The 26,851-nt window shown below is 35.9% G+C and overlaps 1 protein-coding gene across 3 annotated transcripts in view; it reads right to left on the bottom strand.

Annotated features, from left to right (window-relative positions):
• NKAIN3 (sodium/potassium transporting ATPase interacting 3) overlaps positions 1 to 26,851 on the bottom strand; it is a 337,404-nt gene that overhangs the window by 145,048 nt on the left and 165,505 nt on the right. For all 3 annotated transcript variants that reach the window (XM_063169394.1, XM_063169375.1, XM_063169384.1), the window contains exon 3: positions 25,834 to 25,914. In XM_063169394.1, coding sequence (XP_063025464.1) covers positions 25,834 to 25,914 — 81 coding nt within the window. The remainder of the gene's footprint in view (positions 1 to 25,833; positions 25,915 to 26,851) is intronic.

Genomic DNA, 26,851 nt, shown 5'->3' with positions numbered 1-26,851 from the left:
TCTGAAAACAGACTCAGCTCTTCAGATTTTTTTTTTTGTTGGGGTTTTTTAATGTTTTGGTTTTTATTTTTTAATTAAAGCTTTGTTTGCTTGTTGGTTGTTGCTGCTGGATTTTTTGTTGTTGTTGTTGTTGTTGTTTTTGGGGTTTTTTTTGCATTTCTTTGGTTTTCGTTTGGTTTGGTTTTTGCTTGTTGTTGGTTTTTTGGTTTTTTTTAAGATGCTCTATTGGCTCTTCTCTGGAAATAAAATTCTCAGCCTGTGCAAAGCATTCAAAACCACCCCCGCTCTTCTGCTGTGCAAGGCAGGATGGTGTCCTGAAACTATATTGGGTGAGAGCCTCTGAGCAGTTACAATGCTGAAGTGAGAGAGGGTGTTAAAAAAAGAGACAAGACGAGTAAGGGTTTTTTTTTAAGATCATAAAAATTACTTAGACTCAAGACAAGTCCATCATATTGTCCACCAAACTCAAAATTCACAACTGCAAACCATTATGTGGTATATGGATTGTAACATTGGTGTATTTTGTGATATGGCAAAATAACATAAGAGTGGATCACACAATCCCAGGATATGTAACAAATTGCTTAATTTATGAAGGAGATTATATGACAGGACCACGAGTTTGTCAAATCACTGCCCTTGGTGACTAAATGTCTTTTATGTTCCCTTTCCTTAATCCAGCTCCCTTTTACTGGTCAGCTCACAAAATGAAATATCCTTAGCAGGGTGTCCCATTGGACACCACTTGTTCCTGGATTATTTTGTGAGGTATTTCCTTCACCTAGCTGGCCTAGGAAATACCAGCTGGGTTTGGTATTTCATATTGCCTGGGTCACAGCTAATGGATTTGTAAACCAAAGGGGCCTCGTTATACTATAGTGTCCCTGCAAAACAGGAGAAAAAAATCTTCTGAAAACCCTGAGAAAAAAATAACAAAGCAAATACAGAAACTATGAAATCTGTAAAGATTCATTAAAAAATGGAAAAAGTAATGCCACTGAGACAAAACTTTAAATTAGCAAAGTTACTTTGACAGACAAAGATGAGATTTTTTTTAAAATCTTCTAAGATTTACAAACAGTAAAAAGGTTTGAATGTGGCAAAAGCAATGTAAAATGCACAACAGAAACTTAGATATCATTACAGCTAAAGCTAGTGTGCAATTTCTGCTATAGCAACTTTAAAACAGTTTAAAACTGAGGTTTGAGGGAGATTATATATTCAATCTTTCTTCTTAATCATAACGTTTTTCAGAAAATGTGAGCCAAGTATGGAAACCTATTCTTTCACTGTTCAAGGAAAGAATAAGTAGCTTACTTCATCACTTGAGTTGATAGACATAATATTTATCTTTGAGCATACTTAAGGTCATAGGCTGTGAAAAATAATCATATATTTTACAAAAACATTTTCTAACAGATTCCTTTATTCTGAGTAGTTTAGTTAAACTATGTTTGAATTCCAACAATATTTTCTGCCTCTTCCAGCTGCTTGAAAATAACATAGTATCATGGATGTTTCCGTAAGGAAGATCACAATATCTCAGTAGCACACAGAGGGGGGAAAAAAGAGTAATTTCAAAAATGCTTTTTTTATCTGTGTATGTGGCCAGTTATACCTACTGCACTTGACTGCATTCAGCTCTCCTGGGGGAGATTCAAAACATGTAATATTTCATGATGTAAAAACATTTTCTGACTTAACACTGTAGAGGGATCACTTATCCTTCTAATAAATCCACTCCTGTTTTCTGACTTAAGTTTGTCCTCTGTTTGATACAAATATCATTACTCCAACAAAAATCTGCAAAAATGAAGCAATACTCATTTTAGTGACCTAAAGGATGCAAATATGAGAGGGTAATGAAAGGTTACACCACTGAGTGTGAACTGCAAGGACTGCACAGAGCAGACAGAATGAAATTCTGTCAACTCAGATGGGATTTCATCATTGATTTCTGAACTGATAACTTCTTTAGAATTTAACACAAAGCAAAATTATATTATTTGTTTTTTTATCATAAAGTCACAATCTAGAAAATGTTAAAAAAATAGTCTTCTAATTGAAGGCAAATGTCAAACAAGAAAACTAATTTACATCAAACAGAACTTCTTCCTCACAAAACACTTAACAAAAAGTGTATCTTTCATTGGCATCCTTGCTCTTCCTCTCATTTTTTGGCTATGCCTGAATTATTTTAGACTCTTAAAAATAATAAGGCATCTCTTCCATTGTTCTGGAAAAAAGCTGCACAATCATCAGAGAAAACTAACTGTACCAAGAAAGCTGCATCAAAATACCACAATACAATATCACTCAAAACATTGCCTATACAATATAACGCAAAATATTGCCTGATGTTCAAAATAGAGAAAAAATACATAATTTTTCTCATGTAAGATATTAATGCAATTGTATAAAGCAAGAAGCTAAAGACATCCAGAGAAAAAGTGAATTTGAAAATCAGCATTTTTTATTTTCTAAAATCTAACATTAAAATGATTACCAAGCACAGAATCTGTTTATTCCTCACATCATTAGAAGTATTTCCATGATAGGCATCTTTGCAAAAGAAAAACAAGCATGAATTTTAACAAGGCAGCTGTTAACTGTGCTGGAAAAACACTAAGGCATCAAAACCTTACTGCTAAAGACTGGCCTAATTAACAGGCCAATTTCATTACCACAGGTTTTCAAATCTGTGATATTAATTAAGAAACAAAAGGAGACAAACGGCCTGCAAAGAGCTGTACCTGCCTTCTGGCCTACAAATAAGCACTTGCAATCTGTGTAATCGATACCAAGAAACTGGCTGGAATTAATGGCCAAGCTCACAGCTTTCTGCACCAGCTCCTTCATCCACCTGACCTTTCAGGTAAATGCATCTCGTGCTTCTCAAATGACTAACTTGCACCTTTCATTATTTTAATCATTGACGCGAAAAAATGTAAATTTCAGCCTTTCTAGGACCACACTTTGATACATCCATAATTTCAGTATGGAAAAGGTGTGTCAGCAGCTTGATGGCTGGGAATGGTGACACTCTAGTGAAATTAAAATTATATTCTTCCCTCTCTTTCAGCTGTAACAGTAACAGGGCTGCTGCTCAGTATGCCCCAGAAGAGACTTTACATGTTACATCACACATTTTCTGATATAAAATACCTGAGTAAATTGCAAAAGTTCCAAGTCTTCTAAAACTGATTGAACTTTCTTGAACTTCAAATCACCAGAAAAAATAATGAAAAATTCCAGCAAAGCAACAAAAAACATCTGCCTTAACAAGACTTGCCAAAAAAAATTGGAGAATCAATAGATTTTTCTGTGAAGACTATGAGCAATTCAGAAACTTCTTACTCTGTTAGTCACATCCAAAAAGGTTACTTTTGATAGAGTAACTATAAGATAAAATTTCAGATAAATTTTCCCTCTATGTTTCATGTATGCAGATGTGTCTGTGAAGTGAGGGCACATCATTCCATTGATTCAAGTGAATCTAATTACAAGAAAAATATCAAGGCTGTTTCTTTTTTGTTTGTTTGTTTTTTTTTTTTCCTGTTTGTGAGGTATTTTGTTTGTTTCTTAAATCTGTTGTTGGATTTTGTTTATTTTATTTGTTGTTTTTGTGGGTTTGTTTTATTTATGGTTCAGAGCTGTGCCAGAGGGGTTTGGCCTTGATATTACGAAGCGTTTCTTTACTGAGAGAGTGGTCAAACACTAGAACAAGCTCCCCAGAGAGGTGGTTGATGCCCCCAGCCTGTCAGTGCTTAAGAAGCTTTTGAAAAATGCCATTAGCAACGAGCTTTAGCTTTTGACCAGCCTTGAACTGGTCAGGGAGTTAAAATATGTGGTCATTGTAGGTCCTTTCCAAACAAAAGATTCTATTCCATTCTATTCTAAAAGTAAGCATCAAATTTTTTTATATAAAAATAAACATTAACCCCTCCAAACACTAATTTATCATACCTGTATGCAATTAAGGAATTCTAACCCAAAAAAACCTTGACTCTGGAAAAAAGATTTGCAGACATGATTTGGGATAGCTCATGATGAGGAACAACATTGTGACCAAGAATGGTCTCTAGAGAACAATATCTACAAAGCTTGTGCTCCTGGTCCCTCAACTCCACACAAGCCTGTCCCAGCTGAATTGTAAATTTAGTCAGAGATTCCACTAATGCATCTTCTTAATCTTTCTCTCTTCTCCAGAATGTAATATAAGCTTGTTATTTAGGTAGAAAATGCCAATATTTTTTTAATTTGCTATGTAATATACTTCACATAGAAGTACTACAAGACACTTTCAAAAAAACCCCAGTAATTTGATGAATTTATAATGTTCTCCCTATCTTCAGACATGCTTCCATTGTGTACAAAGATTACTGATTGGGTAGACTGAGCAGTGGAAGTCTTGATCAAGAAAATAACAAACTAAATCCAAACCACTTTATTTGTCCACTTTCATGTGGAGTTGACAACCACCACCACATCCTGCTTTTCATTCATAATGTTCTCTTCCATTTTCATAGCAGAACTCCTGAGTTCACACAATGTGCTCAAAGGCAACACATGACAAAATTATTTAATTTGTTCATTAAAACATCTCCTAAAAATTCACTGTATTAATAACTAATTTGGTTATTTTCATAAAGATATTGTAATCCCAAATGAATGAAATTAGGAATATGCTTTTCCATATTTTTCAGCACTTTTTTACCTTTTATATTCACCGAAAAGCATTTTCCCAAGTGAATTGACCCCAGATGACTCATGCCTCTAAAAAATATTTGATCGCAAGATGTCAAAGCAGCTTACATTTTCCAATACAAAAACTGATGATAAAATGCCAGGGTTGAGAGCACTCAAAGATTCTAGGGGAAGATATTGCCTGACATACTCAAACAAAAATCCAGACAGCAGAAAGTAGTTTGTACAAAGCTGAGTTTTTCACAAAATCTCTTGTTCCATTTTTGCTCTTTTTTATGGAAGCAGATAAAATAAGATCTTCCTTGCGTCCACTAAAAAAACAAAGCTAAAACAAAGTAGAGTCAGAAGATGACAGTAACAAGTTATAAATTATGTGTCACAGAACATTTTAAAGCATCACATTTTAAAACATTGATAGAGAATACCACAAGATGCTGCTCTATTTCTTAATTACATACAAAAATCAAAAATCCAGGGATCTTCAAACAAATCAGTAATTAATAAACATTCACTCATGATTTATTATTTTTTTATTACATTGTTTTGACATGTTTTCATTTCAGATGGTAATGAAACTAAAAGAAAAATAGCTTCTCTGCAGGATTGCTTTTTATTATAGCTGATTTTGAAGCTGGGGATTCCAGTGTATTTTAAAAGAATGCTAAATTGACACTAAAAGTTGACTGCACCTTGTTCAGATTAAAATCAGATGTGGTGCGTGTATTGTCAGCATTTAGTCACAATGCTACAGTTAACTTCTTTAAACCAAGTTCATCTAAATAAACAGGTTTCAATCAAGTTGTTTTTTAAGTCAAAATTTTAAGTCAAATATTTATACTTGAGGTAGGGCAATATGGTAGCAATTTAACTTACTGCTTTTTTTGTGTGTGTGTTGTTTGGTACTTACAACTATCTGTTTAAATATCTTGTGTTTGTTCATGTCAGGTGACCAAGAACTGCAAAAGACATTGCAAAAGAGGAGAGGGACACCAAGAACAAAGAGCTCATGGATGGTTATTTGGAGAGACTTCCATTTATAGAGCATCAGAAAGACAAAGCAAATGAGTTCACACAAGTGAACAACTACTAATTATTTTGTATTAAATACTAATACAAAAATGTGTTTACAAAAGTTAATTTGGTCATCTCCCTTGTTTAGATTTAACACAGGAAACAGAGCTTGTTTGAAGGACTTCAAAAGAGCAAGAGATTTTAATTCAGTGCTTCTCAATAAGAAAAGTAGGTTTGGAAATTTTTTGAAGATTTAAAGATAATTAGAATAAAGGACCTGTGTTTCTTCCCCATAATTCAAAGTAGTGAATCTGTAATCCCGTCAGATCTTATGACTTTGAAAATAACATGCAGCCCATACTTGAGGTCTGCTGGTAAAATACTTACTTGTAGCAGACACAATTTAAAACTGTCTTTCAATATTTGTGAAAAAAATCAAAAGCTGATGGAAGATTTCACAGACCACTTTGAACTAGTTTGTGTAATATTGACCTGATTTATGAAATAACCATTAATCTGTATTCACTGACCACATCAGTTGTTATTTCCTGTAATACAAGTTCTAACATTTTCTGGTTTAGCTCATGGAAGCTAAAAATGTAAAGAGAAACAGTAATTTCTTAAAGAACTGCCACAGCTTTCCTGTTTGAGAAAAAACTGAGTGAAGGTTGCCATTCAGGCAAACCAGGGATGAAAGGAGACACTAATTTGGAGTAGGCTGATTTGAAATGCAAGGAATAAAAAATGATTCTAGGACACCTTCAGGCAGAGCTTGCTCGTGCCTTGCTTATCCACAAAGGAGCATCGCTGAATTCCCCAGGAGGCTGCATGACTCATACTGGCACCCAGTGAGGTGAATTCCTGTACTTATGGGTGAGGCAGGAGAACAGCAGAACTCTGATTCACAATTAGCACTGTGGTAGCTTTGTGCTGTCACAAGGTCTCATCCAGGCAGACCAGACTAACATTCCACCAAAGAAAACAGAACTAAGTGGACTGTATACCCACCTTACAGAAACAAAAAATAAAGTTTCTAATAAAGCAAGAGAGAAGAGGAGCCTTTCTGCATGTAGGCGTGTGTATATCTGGGGTACTGGCCCTGAATTATGAATCAAAGATGCATCAGCAAAATGTCATAGCAAGAAAGTGTGCTGTTAGGATTTTGCATTTTCAATAAATCAGGGCCTAGAGACTTTTTACTACAGAGAAAGTGACTAAAATATCAGCTAGGGACAATTAGATCCTCACATATTAACTGACATTTTTTCAATACCCTATCTAGTCTGGTATGATGAACAACCCAGGTTCCCTCTAAAGCTAGACTTTTTCTTACAGAAGGATAACGCCATTTATTCTATTTCTCCCTCTATTTTTTCATGAATATTCTAAATACCTTATTTTTAATTAAATATCCCAGTATTAATTACTCTATGTTTCAACCTTATTGGTTTTGGATGTTCTTCCTACAAAGCTGTTTAAGAGGAAAGAGAACTGATTTCTTCCTTGATGCTTGCCTTTTTTGCCTCATCACTTGCCTTTTTCCTCTCACCAAATTCTTAACAAAAGCAGAATTCCAGAGACAATGCCACACAGCACAACTGAAGAAGGCAATGGAATCCCAGCCTAGTTCCATTAATGAACACTGGGCACTAATAACAATAGAGTGCATATGAAACACTGAATTCACTGTTAGAGAATAACACCAGTATCCATTCCTTCCACAGAAACAAACTCAAATTCACTGTCAGACGTGTTCCCAAAATGCCTGTTAGCTGAAACCCTTCAGCAGTTTGGCTGCAGTAACAGGAATGGCAATGCCTGAGGGTCACCCTGTTTCCAGAAGACCAAACTGTCACCTGACTGCAACAACTGTAGCTTGTCTGCTTTACAGGAAAGCCTTTTTTTTTTTTTTTTTTTTTTTAAATTCTTATCTCTGTTAGGTTCGCCACACATTTCCATTGTCTCTTGTAACCATTTGCCTATAACACAATGCTCATCAGGTTCTGGGCATTCCTGGCTCATACAGGTGAACAGAGCTGTCTCTGGATCTTCTCCAAAGCACTTGCACATGTAATTCAGATAACAGTGGTCTGCAAGTTTTCCTTTGTCTCTTTTTTATAAGGTACTATCTGAGACCCTTTTCACAAGAGATTCTTCTGAAAATGCTGAACTTCCAAGTTACAGAACATTTCCTCAAATATTCTCCAATGTTTATGATCACTTTCTGCTTTAATGTCTGAATCATATTGGTCAAATAACTTTCAAAGTAAGCAGCTTTATGAGACATTTTTATTTGTGTCCCTCTCTTAGAGAAAAACAGTCTGGTGTATCCACAGAGAAATGGATTCCACAAAGAAAGAGTCTCTTGTCAATATTGTTAATTTCTGGGTTTAATCACTTGGATGCAAGATACACAATATTGCAGGCAATGCAGTTTTAGGCTGACCAGCTTTCTTTCGACTGCAATGACTTCTTCATATCAAGGACTTATCCAGGATAGCCTGCAAAACTGGCCAGGTGTGGCTGAGAGACTATACTAGAAAGTACTTTGAAACTGTTTATAAGACAGTTTCAAAGTACTGTCTACTGAGCAGAAGTTATTTGATGTTAAAATTAAGTCCTGGAGAACATAAGAGTATCTAGATTAGTGCATGTCTGAGTGCATGTTCATTTCTGAATTTTACTGGAGAACCAATAAGTATCACCTATACTGAAACTGCTCTCAGGATGTCAAAGAGAAGGCAGTGAAGATGAAAAATATGGCATGTACTGCATGTCTACAAGTGCGATTAACATTCTCTGAACCTGAGAGAAGCAGTGAGAGAAGCAGAGAAAAGAATGATCAAAACAATTCTTATCTCCTTTGCTGCTCATGTGTTGTGCCAAAGTAGAATGCAATATGGAGATTGTTGACCCAAAGTGATGGTGTTTTGTTTCCTTGACCAATCTCTGCAAGCTGTGTCCTGACAGTCGGTCAGGAGACGGTCACAAGATTTTGTTGAGTTCTTGTTCAGTTTCAGTTTAGATGTAGTGTAATACAGTGTAATATAGTACAGAATAATATAGTGTAATAAAGCAATTAATTAGCCTTCTGATATGGAGTCAGATGCATCATTCTCCTAAGACATTGGGAGTGCCTGGCAAAACTATATCTACATGACATGGAAATGTAACAGGAACTAAGTTGGTAGAACAACTCCTATTTTAGTTAATAATTTAAAAAAAGTAAATATGAATAGCCCAGCATGACATTCTGGAAGCCAACAGATAATCTTCAGAAACTATTTTGATAACCATTGCTTAGAAACAAAAAACAATGAAGCCATTGCATATCACTATAGTGCACTATAGTGTATGTAGCACTTACAGTCAGATATGTTGGAAATACATTCCTTTTCATGAGATGCCAAATATCAGCACAGCACCATGCACCACTACAGCACATGAATGTCTAAAAAGATAATGTATAATTTCCCTTGAAAGTGCTAATTTGCATGCATTCATACTTCATTTGCAGAAGGAGGTCTACATGCTCTTCTCTCCCCAAGCAGAAATACAGTTCAACCTCAAGTGGTATAGAATTCCTCAGTAAACTTTATAACCTCATTCCAAACTCTGACTGTCAGTAAACAGCTTTTCAGAATGACAGTTTAAAGCAAGAAAATGTCATGTATAGTAACAGGCCCAATCTTTTCTGTAAATTGCTGCCTGTGATTTTCAGAAATGCAGTAAATTGCTGGCGATTTGCAGTGAGTCTCACTGCAAGGATAACTTGACTTTTGCGCATTTAACAAAACATTCTTAAATTATTCATGCATATCATTCAATGTTTGGCCAATTTTGAGAGTAATATAGATCTGTAATATATCTGATCTCACTCATCAAGGGGAAGTGGAGTTTTTTTCCAAATCCCCAACATATACAATTGTTTAGACTATGTTTGTATAGTACATCAGGTACCTCAGAGTCACAGGCATCTGCAACATGGAGATCCAGAAAACTACAACACCCACGTCCCTCTTAAAAACACAGTAAAGACAAGATTGCCTTCCATGAGTCCAGCACCTAAGCAATGGCTGTCTGGAAAACAAGGGATAAAATAAATATATTAAAAATATACAGCTCAGGGTGAAAAGCAATAGCGTGAGTTGGTGGACAGTGCTCAATGGAAAAAGAACATCAGAGCAAACTTTCTTCTACGCTGGCAGATGGATAAGGTGGGACCGCAGATGGGAAGAAGTTTAGTTTATTTCTGGAAAGGCATGGTAGGAGAAGTCCTGTATATACAGTATGCCTCTGGAGAGGCAGCAAGACTCATTGAGAGACAGCTTCCTTCCCAGCATTGCCACTAAGGCAGAGTCTTCAAAAGAGATGCTCTGTCTTAGCCCATGGGAGGCCTGTGTGAAACCTGTGACTGCACACCTCAAAACATTTTGTAGATGTCAAGTTTTACATCTCTGCCCTCCAGGGGCTTCCTCCTCAGAACAGGTAACAAATCCCACTCTCTCCTTTGGGGTTACTTTGCACACAAGTATCTTACCTTTCATTAAAGATATGGCTGAGACAACAAGGTCAACCTTTTGTCTAATCTTCATGATCAAGACTTCAATGCATTTTTCTTCAGCCATGTCAGTTTATACCATCTCAGCAGAAAGCCAAGAACTCTGAAACTTCAGCAACTCACAAAATGAAAACCTGGATTTTTTTATCCTAAAATGGTATTTACCAACAGCCCATACGGAAAAATGTGCAAGCATTGGAACATTATTTTTGGTTTTCAGTACCATGAATAACTATCATGTCATACCTTTATCATTTTGCAGCTTGTAATCTTCTGTGCTTCTTTTCACCTACAGTGCAACCTGACTTAAACAATCACTCAGTGGACTGAAAAAGTAATCTATTAAGGCAAGAGGAATTACAAGTAAAATGAAGTGATAATTCTGCTAGAAAGAATACAACCCCATGAAATATTAGGTCATACTTATTCGATGCACTAACTTATTTTACTGTTGACAAAACATTTAAATACAGAAACACATTTATAGTTCCATGCTAATAAAGGGACTCAAAATGCAAGTACTAAATTAAAAGGCAATCTATGTCAGAAAGATTATTTATTAAGCTATTCACAACCTTGGTGATGTGATGTAGAAGACACACTGTAATGACTAAGCTGCAGAACATAAAAAGCAACATATTGTGCAGTCTTTTTCACACAAACCTAATACTAATCCTAACAGAATACAAATTTCTTCATCTCTAAAGCTTTTTTTGGGTTCTAAGAGTGGCTTTAACACATAGTGATTTTTTATTCTCTTTTATAAGGACTATTTATCTTTTAAAATACTGAATGTTTCAGAAATGCACTGAAATAGTAAACTAAGGCAGATGTTTGCTTAAAAAAAGCGAAACACATAACACAAATTTCATACATCTACATATCCTTCCCTGACTTTTTTTGACTCAAATTCATTGAATTTCTCTCACCTCCTATTATCTATTGGAAGAAGTTATAAGGCAAATGCATAACAGAATCACAGCAGAGGTGTCACAACAATATATACAAGATCAATACAAGCAAATGCAACCTAGATTACTTGAAAAGGCTGTTAAGAGATACTATTAGGCAATATTGTAAAGTGGATAATACACAAAGATACTGATATAGATAGACCAACATATAGCACTTATATAACACATTGTATGTCAGACTGTGGAATTTCAACTTCATTGCATTAGACAAAATTTTGGTACCAGGGTTTTCCTCAGCTTTTATATTAAAGCCTCCTCCTCTTCTCAAACTTTATATATAGAGAAGTGGAGAGGTCTATGGATTGCCTCTTATTTTAATGCTGATCCTGCAAACTTAAATGCATGGTAAGCATGTGAGTAATTTTATTGAGTTTAATGAGACCACTCATGCATTTTAAGTTAATCTTGCATCTGAAGCAGCAGGAAAAGCCCCCACACTGAAACCTAAGCAGTAGGAATTCACAATGTGTCAGGACAATAATGACTGTAATTTGCACACACTACCCATGTGCTTTAGGCTACAGCAGCTCATTGGAGGGGTGAGGCTCTCCTTGCCATTCTGAAGCAGAGTTTGTGCACATTAAGAACACAGGAAAGACTTCTCAATGCGGGCAATACATTTGTTCAAAGAGAATTTGCTCAGGGACAATACAGGAGGAATGGCTGTGGAGACTTGAGGTGAATGTCACATGAAGGTTCAGGGGTCAGTAAGTTAAAGACTGTTCCAGGTTCAGAACTTAGATGTTATGGATGACTGATAGAAACTGGAAAGGAATACAAAAGGGTTTCCTTCTGTTTTCCTCCAGTGTGGTCTTCCATCTGGTTTAAACTAAAGACAGCAACTCTAGAGCTTCTAATGACTGATTGCAGCAATGTTTCCCTGGGCAGCATGAGAAAAGTCCTTTTGCCCACCCTCTTCTGGGTACCTTTCATCATTTCTAACAGCACATATATACAACAATTCAATTATGAAACATTCATCCTTTGTGGATATTTCTGTCAATGGGCACAAAAGCTTTCAGTGTCAGACAAAACCCAAACAAATACACTGATTGCATCATCCCATTCCTCAAGAAACAAGAATAAAAATAGCAAAAATATTTCAGTCAATATAAATTAGAAGATATATGTAGATATATAGATAGAGACTGTTTATTGGTGAAGAAAAATAAGTCAGGTGAGATCCATGCCAGCATGGTTAAAGGCAGTAAAAAGTTGTTTATTAAGCTTATTAGGAGCAAGAGAAAATATTAACCTTCTAAATGATGTTTACTGTGACTTTTTTTTTAAGAAGCAAAAGAAGTAGACCTTTTAATATATTCTTCTGTTCTTTTTTTTTTTTTTTCCATAAAGAATGACAAGAGGAGGAACAAGCATTTTCTAAACCACTAGTAAGAAGTCTATGGATTTATAACTCACATGCAATCTTTAGGCCTGGACAGCTAGCAACCACATAAAAGCTCTGGATATTGAGGTCCATTAATGCAAATAAGTTAATTTTTAATAAATCTCTGGAACTGCATGAGACTGAAAAACTTTAAAGCCTATAAAAGATATAGAAAATGCACATCCAATGGTTCAAGGATCATTGATCTAGCTTTAGTCCCAAAGTAAACGGAAGAAAAATGGCTTAAAAACTTGCTTGAGATCCAGCAAAAGCAGTATAACTGATGTCACTCAATAATATTTCTTAAGACATTAGGACCTGTTAAACAAACTCTCTTTCATTGCTTCCAGAGGTTAAATGCTGAGTTGATAGGAGCTGCAAGAAGGTAATATACTTAAGAGATCTATAAGGCATTCACAAAACATTCTTATTGAAAAAAAATTGAATGGCAATACATTTTAATGGACTGAAAATTAAATAGATTTAAAACTAGCTAATTAACATAGTTTTCAATGGAAAATCATAGCTGAATAAAAGTGTTCCTAGCAGGACTCCCTTGGGATTGATGCATGTTCTGATGTTATTCCACATTTTCATCAGTGATCTAGATCATAAAAAAATCCCTGCCTGCAGTGGATACATTTGTAGATGACAAAAGAGAGGGAGGAGGGTAAATAATGAAAAGGCAGGCAGCTGTACAGGGCCATCTGGACTGCTTGGTAAGCTGGGATCAGTGAAACAAAATCCATTAAACTATAGGCAGGCACAAGCGAAATTATAGAGCCTGGAAACAGGAAATACAAGTCATGACACAGATCTGTAAACTGCATTCTAGAAAACAAAATGTTTGGATAAAAGCTAGTATGATCCTGATATGTTTAAGCAAGCTGCCTAGTTACAGATGTAAAAAGTGATCTTACTTAGACATTCAGAAATTAATATCCTAGGATACAAAAATCTAGAAACATTTTACAACTCTCTAAATATCTTTTAAAACCATTTGGTTATTTTATGTATTATAACTATGTAAATTTGTTAGCATATTGCATCAGAGTAAAGTAAGAAGTTTACAAAGAAAATAATGCCACAAAATTATTTTAATTTTTATAGGGAATTGCAACTCTAAAATCATTGTATAAAGTATACTTTTAACCAATCAGGTAATCAATTCATTCATAAGAATGAAAATATATGCAATCTAAACCTAAAATAGATAAAAAACATCAAGAAGTCCTAACTAAAAACCAATTATTGAGAAATTTTGCCTTTTCTAAATTAACTGTTTACACTGATTGTCCCAATCCTTTCAGAGTACACAATATCCACATGCCTAAAACATTTGAGAATAAAAATAGCTACCTCATGGATAAACAAGACATAAGGATGGAAGATACCCTGAAGCAAACAAAAGTTGCAAATCAGGGTAGATGTAAAGCACATGAAAATGGTCCCAACACAGCACGAACTACTCTGAAGTTAAACAACGTACAAGTGTGTTTGAGATGAAGATTTAGTGAAAATCAGTTCCTTCACAGCTGGACATGTGCACAGCTTTTTCCTCACTATCGTCTTTTATCCAACAGCCCACCTTTGAAGTGGAAAAAATAGGAGCATGTGAATGCCCTGGTAACACATAAAGACACATCAATTTAGCCAAGATGACATAGATCAAAAGGAAAATAATCTGTGCGGCAAGCTGGCCAGTAGTTTGGTCATATCTGATCAAACTGAGGAAAATTACTAAACTGAATGAAAAGAAAGCTGACAGAAATCCAAATATCACTGATAATTCACAGAAAGTAAAAGTAAAATGAATCAACTGCGTTATATTTGCAAAGAAGTAATTGGGGTTTGAGGAATAACACCTCTGCCCCTTGAAGCAGAACTAGACTGACTTCAGTAGGCAGTTCAGAGAGTTTGAACTGCCTCAGCATAAAATCTATCGAAGCCTTCAAACTTTTTTGAGATAAGCAACAAAAATCTTCAGCCAAAACTTCCAAACCAAAGGTGAGATCTTGATCTTCTAAGGAAGACTTAAAAGAAAAAAAAAAAAAAAAAGAAAAGAAAGAAAAAGAAAAAGAAAAAAGAAGTGGCTTCCAAGAATGAGGAACAGTAACACAATAACACAGCGCAGCAATCCTCAGCAGATGGGTAGAACATATTCTCCCCCTGGAACAGAATACCTCATTCAAAACAACATTTTAAAGAACTTTTACATGCTCTCTAAAGATATAAGCAGAGAGGCAATCTAGGTGTACAGAATGCCATGCTGCTACGACACAGAGACAATAAAATTACTGACAAGCAGCATTTGCCCTTGGAAGACAGTGTTAGTCAGGCACTGTTGCCACCCCTGTGACTTCTCTTCCAACATTTCTGCCTTCCCCATTTGACTGAATAGGTCAAGAAGACCCAGCATTATTCCTGCTATACTAAAGCCACTCAGACAATAAACCTCTTGGCAAAGCAAAGGGCAGGAGAGCACTTAATCCCCAATAGGATTCTCTCACCCTTTCTCCATTAATCCAAACTGAAGAAGTCTGCTCAAAGGAATTCTGATACTCATGAATAATAAATTCAGTCACACCATCAACATAAGCAAGGAATTTCCCTGAAGGACAGCTGAAAAAGAAAGAGAGTATAATAACCTAGACAAGGAACAATCCCTCCAATTCCCTTGTGCAATTGAAAAGTAGTTCTCAAAGCCCATTCACCTTATAGAGGTTAAATATATTATTAGATGAAAACCAGATTTAGGAGGTAAACTTGCTCTAAGATTCAAACCACAAAGATCACGAGAATTCTTCCTATGACCTTACAGAATCAAAAATCTTCTTCTAATTAAGACAATTTAACACAACACAAATGGTAAGCATTCTACATAAGAAGAAAAGCTTGCTGAAACAGACATGCTGGAAATACATTTAAGGCCTACCCAAGGTTATTCTATTGAACTAGAGCTTTTTGTTTGCTGAAGCCTTCAAAATAAATTAATATGGGGAGTAAAGGCAGGGACACTGCCATATTGTCCACCAAGAAACAACCACTTAATAGGAGCTGAAGGGCAAACTTTTTTTCTTCCATCTCCTCTTTAGAAATATCTGCTGAAAGTCAGTTTCAGGTAGGAACACCACAGTTACATAGGTTTTTTGGGGTTTTTTGTAAAAAATCAAATGCAAAATTACAACACCAGACTCCTGGAAAGAAGTAATTTAAGGAGTATGTTAACATAGAAAGTTTAGGATTATGTACATCTAATCACAAGACACTGGAAAAGAATGGAGAATAAGGAAAACTCTGAGTGGATATAGAGGACTGATGTAGTTAGGAAAAATCTCCTTGGTTGTCAGATGTAGATCTATAAAAAGTAAAACAAGATTTCTCCCTTGCTTTTCCACTAAATTAGAGTTTATGCATCCCAAAGGATGTAAGCAGTCACCTGGATGACATCTAGAGATGATAAACAATAACCTGCTTCTTAAATTTCTTTTCCAGTTCAAAAATAAGCCCACTTGAACACATCTAAGAAATATCTGTAGAGGGGTCTGGACTGGCTGGATTGATGGGCCTAGGCCATTTTTATGAGGTTTGACAAGGCCAAGTGCAGGGTCCTGCCCTTGGGTCACAACAACCCGAGGCAGCTCTACAGACTGGGATGGAGTGGCTGGAACTCTGCCCAATGGAAAAGGACCTGGGAGTGCTGGTCAACAGCTGACTGAATTTGAGCCAGTGTGTGCCCAGGTGGCCAAGAAGTCCAGTGGCATCCCGGCAGGGATCAGAAATGGTTTGGTGAGCAGGACCAGCACAGTGGTTGTCCCGCTCTACTCAACGCTGTTGAGGCCAAACCTCGAGTGCTGGGTTAAATTCTGTGCTGCTCAATTCAAGGACATTGAGGTGCTGGAGTGAGTCCAGAAAAGGACAACAAAAAGTCAATGAAGAATCTGGAACCCAAGTCTAATGAGGAGCTGGAGAAAAAGAAGTTCAGGGGAGACCTTATCATGCAGTGCAACTACGTGAGAGCACACTGCAGTCAAGTGGGTGTTGATCTCTTCTCGCAGGTAACAAGGGGCAAAAGGAAATGGCCTCAAGCTATGCTAGGTGAGATTTAGATGAGATAATAGGAAAAATTACTTTAGTTGTCAAGTATTGGGACAGGCTGCCCAGGAAAGTGGTGGAATCATTGTCCTTGGAAATGTTCAAGCAATGTGTCCATGTCGATCTTGGGGACATGGTTTAGTGGTGGACCTGGCAGTGTTAGGTTCATGATTGAACTTGATGACTTTGGGAGTATTTTTCAACCTCAATGATTCAAGGATTCGCAATTATGAAGTCCCATACGAAATATGTAGCATGCTTTAAAATCCCATGAGATTCAGCACTACAATTTTTGAGAATAACTTTTTCAGATTCTACTGTCATCAATAACAAATGCCTTGTACATTCATCAAAGTCTAGGACTGTCTCACATGCAAATTACCACCGAAAAAACTTACTTAAAATTACATTTTCTTCTTAACAAGCATTGTCTTCTAATGGAAGACAAAACCCCAAGCAAACAACCTATGAATCAGTGTGAAACTCCCTTCAAAACAGTTAAACGGTTTTCAAACTATACATCAATTAAATAATTAAATCTTCATCAGAAGACTGATGAAATGACAGACTTCCCCATAATTAAGAAGGAATCTTTACTTGGCAATTGCTGGAACTGAAATCCCAAAGGATACACTACAGCAGTAAAAGCACTGCATAGAAGTTTTTATCAAAACCACAAATTTGACCTTAGTGGGCAAGAAATAGATCTGGCAGTAGCACTAAAATGAGTATACTGCTTTAGATATGGGTCAAAAATGTCTGCACAGCAGTCACTCATCTCATAGTTAGAAGCTGCTGGATAGCCAGCAGATACGGTTGATCTAATGCCTAAACAAGAATATGATTAAAGAAATAATCAAAATATCTTTCAGTGCAGTTTTATCAGAAGGATATCACATTTGCAAAAAGAAAATTAAATACCAGCAACAGCCTTCCCATTTCTACAAAAAGAGCATAATAATCAGTACAAAACATATCCAAACACCAAGAAGTAGGTAAAATAATCCCCTGAGTAATGAGATCTAGGTTCACCCTTACCTGCAGGTGAGTGTGTCATACTTGTTTACAACCAAACCACAACTCAGGGAAATTTCTTTTTCTCACTCCATGAACAATTCAACTTATTTCAGAAACACAAGTTTAGAATAGATGACTAGATGCTCCTTCTTACTCTTGTATTCTCTCATTCCTTGTTCTGTATGTTCTTGGCTCTACGTGTAAGTAGCCACAGCTTTTTCAGGCCTTTTGCCCTGGGCTTCAGACACCAACCCTAGGCATGCAGGATTTACCCTCTCTGCATCTCTAGCCATTGCAGCATGGATTCCTGAATCACAGGAGTACTTTTCCATATCCAATGGTCTCATTGGAGAAATATTGCAAGAGACTTGAGTTACTTCCCTCCTTGCCCTAAGCTGAAATTTTAGGGTTTTTTTTCTTTTAAAAAACTTCAAGATCCTAGAAATTAAACAAATAAACTCAAACAAATATGACTGTGATCTTTGTATTAATAAATTTGTTTGTGCAGCTCTTAGCTAAGCAGATATATCATACCCATTATTCCCAGAGCCATTTCATATTATGGTATTAAATGGATTATTAAAAAAAAAAAACAAAACACAGAGATATTACCTCAGTTATTTAAACCAATGAAGAAGATGATATCCTCCACTCCAGATATCAACATTAAAATTTTGCATTCATTAGAGGTTATAAAAAAAAACTAGTTTTCATTGAAACACCTATTTCAATGATGCTCATTGTATATAATAAATTGAACCACTGTAAATGTCACTGAAAGGATATAATTGTATATAATAAATTGAACCACTGTAAATGTCACCTGAAAGGATATAAAATTCAATTTTTGTACCATCTGGAATGTACTCCTGATTAAGTTGTTCAGCAATGTGATTGTATCACCTAAACAAACTAATTAACATCAGAACGACACATTTTGCAGTTTCACCGGCATTTGTCTGTGTCCCATTTATTCTACATAAGTTCTTTCCCAGAATGACCTTATGCTCAAATAGTGCCATGAAGCTAGTGCATGTTAATTCTCTTTTCAAGAAGAAGCATATTTTTCATTAGATCTTACACAATGCAACACCTTTACACAGTAGAGTTAAACAGATTGAACAACAAATTAGTTTTGGAACATGAAATCTGGAACATCAAAGTTTCTTCAGCTAAACAGCCACAAAGTCTCCTCAGCTACAATAGATTCACACCTTTTTGCTCTTCAATTTCCTTCTTTTCCTTTCCCTTTCTTTTTTAAGAGAGCACATATTAAGTCATCTTTTGTAAGTCACCCTTTTTGTCTGAGAAATTTAAATTGCAAATAAAAAGAAAATTCTATTTTCCATAGCTGCATCATTACAAATTCACAGCTCATAGCTAATTCTTCTCTAACTTTTCATGGAAACAGTCATTGTATTCTATACAGAAACTCCCACACAGATTTTCTGCTCCTGCACGTACTGATGTCAGCCTAACACAGCACCAGAAAATACTGTTTGCAAATACCATTGAAAGGCACCCCAACACCATGTTAATCTATGATTAACAGTACCTAACACCAGCCAAGGCCAGAGCCATTATTCTGAAGTGCTGAAGTGTTGTTTCTGTTCAATATTACACTGCATAACTTCACAGTAAATTGGTTTCCAGGTTTATTGCCAAAGTAATTAAAAATTCAAAAGGTTGCTGTTTGAGCAGAACATTATGGAAAAGTATTAAGTACAATTGAACCTGGAGATTATTTCTTTTTATAGTGAGAGAGCAGCAGGATGGGAGGAGCAACCTGAATAAGGAAGGTCACATTAAAAGTTCATATTTTAGCAAACACATTTCAGTGGAGCTTCTGCTGTAGGAAAGGGCACAAGAAAAACTAAAATGAGGGAAATGTTTTTAAAACCTTTTTTTAAAAAAACAAAAAATTACTTCTGAAAGCTGGTTGATAGAAAGGGTGAAGGCCAAGGGAGTTAAATGAATTATATGATGGGAGCACTAAAACTTATATTTGGTCTGGTTCTGCTTTATATTATCTTAATTCTATATACTAAAGTACTATTTGATTAGCATTCCTCCTTTTTTAATGTGAGAGAAGATTCTGGAGCATTACTTAGAAAAAAAATATTTTAAACTCTTTGAGAATAATAAGGTAGAGGAAAGAGGACAAGGTGAGGGAGTCCAAACCTCAAAGAAACAAACCAAACCTTTTCATCAGGTTTAATTTCTGCAAGTTGAATTTTACTAGTGCGTATGTTCAGAAAAGATTATATTTAACTACTGCTATAAAATTAGTAATTTGTAATGTCTAGAAATTGCAGAAGGCCTACAACTACATCCAGTGCATGATCCATCATTGTGCACACCTCAGCTGGTAGCAGCTGATGGCATCACCTGGAGCAAACAAACACACAGCAGTGAGGAGAATTAGAAGTTAAGGGTGTGTAGTCTCCCAAGAGAGATGGTGATCAAAAGGATCTGATGATGAATAAGAGGTGAGTGGGAAGAAATTCTCAGCTGAGCTGTACATGAATGTATACAGCATGTACAGCAGTGAAGAAATGCACTGTTACCATCTTGCTTTGCTCCCAGTGAAGGCAGTGATTTGTGTTCAGCTGAAAATCCATCAATTGAACAGACAGCACAAAAGTTTTGTCTGTAACAGAGATCTAATCTCTACCAAGAGTGAGCAGCAATGACAGTGTTGCCTCCCTCCTGTTGTCACACAGCTGAACAGTAAAACCCCACCTTGTGCACACCCAAAACTCACTGTCAGCCTCCCAGGAGACTTCACCAGGGTCTCCTGTCTTCTGTGCCCCTACACACCCTCTGGGGAGAAAAGCCAGAGACACCTCCAGCTCCCCAGCTGGAATAAGTCTTGATAAAATGTTTAAGACTCTTAAATAAGATAAGGTTTTGAGTCTTCAACTTGTACTAATTTTTTTAATGTAAACACTCCTATCCTAAACCATCCATGGACACTCACTTGGGGTTTTATCTTGACAGAGACTTGTATCTACAGATCAAAATTAGTGCAGTAGAAGAGTTGTCCATTACTAAGGCTTCATATCAGCTGTAGATCCTCGTCAGTGTCATTATTATTAAAATGCTTCTCCTGACCTCCAACAAAATCTTTTTTGCCACATGCTCAGTAAATTATTTATTGCTCTTCTTCCCAGTGGATATGAAAAACCCTTCCTCCACATAAAAGTCACTTACATGTGAGTAGATGCACAATGACCTATCCTCTGCTTAGACTAAGGAAGTCCTTTATCCTCCATCTATTGATTTTCCATATTGGTTTTATGGATGCTGCCAACTTTGTCCCTGAGCTTTTTGGAGTGGGTAATTCTATGCAGCTAATTAAGACAATAATTAAACCAAAATAATGGTGTCTGTTTTGTCACATCAGCACAAGTTAGAAAGAGAATCACCTTTTCTTTCATATTGCTAATGTAAATTCAACCAATGCTCTCATTTCACATTAAAAATAAAGACACAAGCCCAAGCATACACCATAACATCTCTATTAATACAAATTAGCATTGGCTCTGAGTTTAACTTACTCCATTTGAGATTATTAGATATAATTGCAGAACAATTAAGGATTGACTGACACGCACCAGATGGAATAAATTTGATTTCACAAGTAGCCAGTATAGAGTTCACATAATTAACTCTCATTCTGATATACAACATTTTGTTTGGAAAAGAGCACTAGGTTTCCAGTCTCTCAGCATTTTAATAAGTAAATTATTAGTCCATTTTTTCCTCAGATGGAAGAAATCATTAATTTTGTCAGATAATTCTATCCTCCAACTACAGATCCATCCAATAATTTGGCCTACAATTCTGTCTCCAGCTTAATAAAGCTGGACGGGAGCCCTACAAACTTTGATCATCCATTGACCAAAGTAAATATTTCTAGGAAAAAAACACATGAAAAAGTGTTTCATTAAATTACATAAGCAAAACTTCCTTTGGTTTCAGGGGAAAGGTTAATGAAGCTGGTGCCACAGGCAGATCAGAGAGCTCACATTCACTCAATATGTAAAACTAAGGACAAGGTAAGAAACATAAGCTGTTTAGAAATATTTTCCTACTGAATATATTACTGTGTGTCAGGCAAATCCTTGGCCAAAAAAATTAGAAGAGTCAGTTGACACACAGCTCAATTTTGAGAGCAAAACTTAAATCCAGAATGAGGCACGGTACACAGCAAAGAAGCATGCCATGGAAAAGCCATGCAGGACAAACAGAAATATCCTTGAAAAAGAAAAGAGCTCATCAATGTTCCCCAGCTGCATAGGTAAGGCATATGAAACAACAGGAAAGGAGTACACAATACCACAATGCTGCTATACATTTACCAAATAAAGGCTTTAATACATGGAAAGAAATGCCAGTAACTCACAAATACAAAAGCAGTATAAAAATGGTCTAAAAAAATTTTGGAATAGCATATGATAAATACAAATGAAAATAGCTATTTTCATACTGGATCTGAAATATTTGAGGGATGTAAAAAGAGAATTAATAACTGTACACTCTAAACAGATGAAGACTCCTTTGTACAGGAGTACAGAACACCATATATTGCTGCAGATGGAGGGCTGGCTTACACACATTAGAAATTATGGGGTCCATATTTAAGCACATACAAAACTTCAGGAAAACAGTCTGTGTTTTTGTCTAGGTGCTTTAATGCCTATACTCTGGAATGTGACAATTAGAACTTAATTTCATTTCAAGAAAGAATGAGATCAAAACAATTAATGAGCTTATGTATGGATGTCGCAAACTGCCATCCTGCAGCGAAGAATTAAAAGGTCATGTTATAATAACAGCTTTGTTTCTCTCATATGGAATGGTTAACACTAAAAATTATGTTTCCAATTTCAGAAAAGTAGTAAATGAAAAAAGACAGGCAAAATTCATTTACTTCATATGGGTAGTTTCACTGCTGCTAAAATCAGAAAAAAAAGAATACTAATAAAAAGGGTGTATATAGATATATTTATTTTATTTCTGATCAAATACAATTTCTTCAGCCCTGAGAAAAGCATTACAATTTTATTTGTGCATCTGTAACGTAAGTGAAGAAGGATCTTGACCTCTATGTTGTTTATAAGGCAGTTAAAGGGGAAACAGTTGTCATTAGATTTCTACTGACAACAGCAGCTGTGGGAGAGCTGTGTTTATTTCCCTTTTGCACTCAAGATGACTTGAATCTATATCATCCTTTTCCCAGGAGACTGCCTTAATCACCATAGTGTGGAGGGTGTTCAGTTTATCGAGAAAATTATAATTAAAGGTAATTGAAGGGAAAATGTTTCTGTTTCAAACTTTCACAGTAAACAGGCCCACATTACCTATGTCCTTCTTATTCTCATTCAAATTTTTCATTACCTGCAGTGGAACTTCCTGGCAGAATTCAAACAGTGAATATTCAAAGGAGATCCTCCTCCCCACTTTAGAAACAAGATCTAAACAAAATTTCAGTAGTGGTAGATTCTTCTATGCCATTTGAAAAGTCTGTCTGCATTGTATGCATGCTCCATGGGCAGATATTGAATTAAAATTACCATTTATTATTGTATGAATTTGGATTTTCAGAAGCATTCATGATTGAAGACTTAATGGACTCATGGGACACCACCAAGAGCTAACTCATTCTGGTCAGAGCAAATGCAAACATGGTACTGCTTAAAAACAAACAAGCCAACAGAAATCAGTCACCTGCCAGACAGCATCACAATTTTCCCTGATAGAATGTCAACAGAAGGTTAAAATTGTAATCAATTTGTATTCATTTCAGAGATAGTTTCTTTTTCTTTCTTTAATGGAAAAGGAAGAAAAAAAAAGTGACTATTGCCTGCCGAGATTTCAATGCTGAATAAACAACCATACTTGGAAATCTTATTATGGTGTTTGATTTCCCCACCACACTAATGTACTCTGATAACAGCACTTTCTATCATGTATGACAACACACGAACATATTAATGGAGGAAATAATTAATTTTTTCAACTAGCATCTTGGATAAAATATAGGTACCAATTAAATTTGGTGTGACATATTAACCAAATAATAAGTACCCAGTATTTTAAGCATATGGAGCAAAAAGACCTTAGTCTCTTGACGGCCTCATCATGTCTAGCAAAATTTTCAGAAAGACAAATAAATAGACCAAAAATTCTGTGATGTACTGAAAAAGTTTCTTAATTCTATCATTGCTAAGTTGGTCTCAATACTCACACCTTTGGCATAATTTATACAAAAGCAGTTAATTTCCACAGTAGTAATTTTGTGTCTATCACCTTGTTGAGAAACACCTTTTAAATGTAATTATAAACCACAAGATAAAAGTTCCACAAAAATGTTGAGATTAATTGAAGTATACCCTAAAAAAAGGGAATTTTGTCAACCGCCAGGTAGTATTTTTGCTGCTATTTCTCTGCATTGTGATTATCATGTTAAGAAGAGCAAAAAGTGAAACACACAAGTGAAACCGGAAGATGAAGGACTTCAATTCAAACCTGCTGATTTATAAACCTCTTAACTGAGCATATGATCAGAATCACTTGCAAACAAATTCAAGGGTCAGACTAAAAGCTTTGCTTCAATTCCTAAGCCCTTAGATAAATATATTCCTTACACATAAAATATAATAGTCACTACAAAAACAGACGTGACCCAACTAAATAAAAGTATACAACCTCTTTGTGTCATAAGAATGAACAATTATTTGGCTATTCATCTTTTCTATGTGCTGCTCTTCTGTTCATCTAATAGATTTTTAAGTCAGAACATACCATAAGGATAATTTATTTTGATCCTCTATGAAGTGTACTAATTTCTTTATCAAGCCTGTAACTTCTCATGAGCTACATAATTGAAGGAAAAAAAAACTGTTGCAGCTTTTCATTATGAAATTTTATCACTAAAGGAACCTATCACTAAAGGTTAAATTAAAATGGAATTTCTACTGAGTAAATTTCTTATTAAATTGGTTTCATCAGTTTTCTGTTTGTTGTCAACCAAAAGCTAGGAATCCTAGCTTAATCCTAGCAAGTACATAGTTCATAAATGTTCCACTCTGAGTGGAGTAAACAAAAATTCACAGAATGGGTCATGTTGGAAGAGACCACAGTGGATCACCTTGTCCAGCCTCCCTGCTCAAGCAGGGTCTTTCCAGAGCACACTTTCCATTCTCTGAAAGCTCTGCATGAATTAACAGTGATGCAGTTCAAGTCACTAAATCTACAACCAGTAACAGTGACATTTATTCTATTAATAATGCTGGGATCAGCATGTGCCACGGGCATACTGTGCCAGGAATCATTTAAATGTGGTAAATGTGGTAAACCATGATCTGCATCATCTGTGTCCAACTGGAGGATAAAAACCAGCAGGTGTTGTGTAAAATTGCCTGCAGATACAATGCTGAGCATAACCTATGCTAACTTAAGTGCTCCCTTGAACGAGTGCACATCTCTTGATGCGCCATTCTAGCAAACATTTCTGCTCTAATCAGAGGATTGAATGAAGAATTAGTGACCTAAAACACTGAGTGTCATATAAAGGAAAGTTTTATTCAGATGTGACAAAAGTCACCCTTTGCCATTTGTTCTTTTTTATAAAGAATTAACATTCTCACTGTGAGATCAATTTGCTCAGCAAGTTATCACATTAACCTTCTTAGTAATTTTCTTTCAAAGCATCCTTGGAAATTCACATTTTTTACACACACTTGAAAATTCAACCAAAATGACACTGCCTGCTTTTCGACAATCAAAAAGGACCTCAAATTTACAACTGAATACCTTCCCACCTCTCACCTTGGGATGATACTTCAGAAGGCAACTGCAATTCAGGTTCATTGCATTAATGTACTTCAAACCTGTGGCTATTTACTAGCAGGGAGAAGTTCAAACATTACAGTTCTTGTTGGAGGGAAACTCTGAAGATCAAATTGTATGTTCAAACAACCACATTTTCCCTCTGTGGCTGCAGTCTTCTGAAATCTGAGAGTCCTGCTGTTGAGACACCCTCCCATAAATCTGAAGAAGGGTAAGTGACCTACCTTAGAGAGCCCTCCTACTTCCAAATAGAAGCAGATAATGAAAACATTCCAGGTGACCCACAGGGCAGTCCACACCGTGTACTAAACACAAAGCCGCATGAGAGCAAGAAAGAGAGAAAAATAAAACGTTAAGATAAAATGACTTCATACTGAGCAGATCAATAATAAAAAACTGATATCAATAAGCATTGTTCTTCTGGGAACAGCCAAGAACAGAGAGTTCAGAAAAGGAGCTCCCCCTGCAGAAGTCCCCTAAGAACCTCTGGAAATTACAAATTCAATATTCATTGCTGTACTAAATAAATACGAATAAAATAGATTTATTCTTTACAGTTTTACACTATCCTACTGATATCAATTAAGTCCAAAATGCTGACTGGTTTTGGGACAACTCTGAGTCATTTTTAAATAAAAATTTAGCTCTTTTAAAGGAATATTCAGATAAGCAAAATACCTTAAATAAGTAAATATTACTGAAATAATTTTTAAATATCATGAAGAAAGGTACAAGAAAAAAACCTCACCACCAAAAAACCCAGATCTATTGATCTGGTAATCTAGATTTTTTTCTTTTTAAACAAATAGGTAAAGTGTAAATCTGATCTCTTGAGAATCTTTCACAGTAAAACACACTTTATTACATTAAAATTAGCTCACTACTTCTCCAAGCCTTTTGCCATGAATCGGATTCTACAAAGCACACTTAGCAGTTTAACATACCCATACCTCTCCTGGGTTCTCCAGCATGATACTGAACTCGTACAGCACTCACAGCATGAATGGGGGGACATTAATTAATCTACTTCAAATCATCTTTTGCATTTTACCTGTCAGCACAACAGACTGGCACCATTTCTCTATGGATACACTGTTTTCTGACATACAGCTGTACCCTATTCCCAAGGAACTCCCCAGGCACTCCATCTCAGGAGAATCTCATCCTGATGGACCAAGTGTCCCTGCAGCCATGCTGGAGCTGCATCCTCTGGAACAAATGCAGTGAGCAGCAGCAGCACTG

The sequence above is a fragment of the Melospiza melodia genome, chromosome 1, assembly GCF_035770615.1.
Source record: "Melospiza melodia melodia isolate bMelMel2 chromosome 1, bMelMel2.pri, whole genome shotgun sequence".
NCBI classification, from domain to species: domain Eukaryota; kingdom Metazoa; phylum Chordata; class Aves; order Passeriformes; family Passerellidae; genus Melospiza; species Melospiza melodia.
This window is presented reverse-complemented; position numbering and strand designations above follow the sequence as displayed.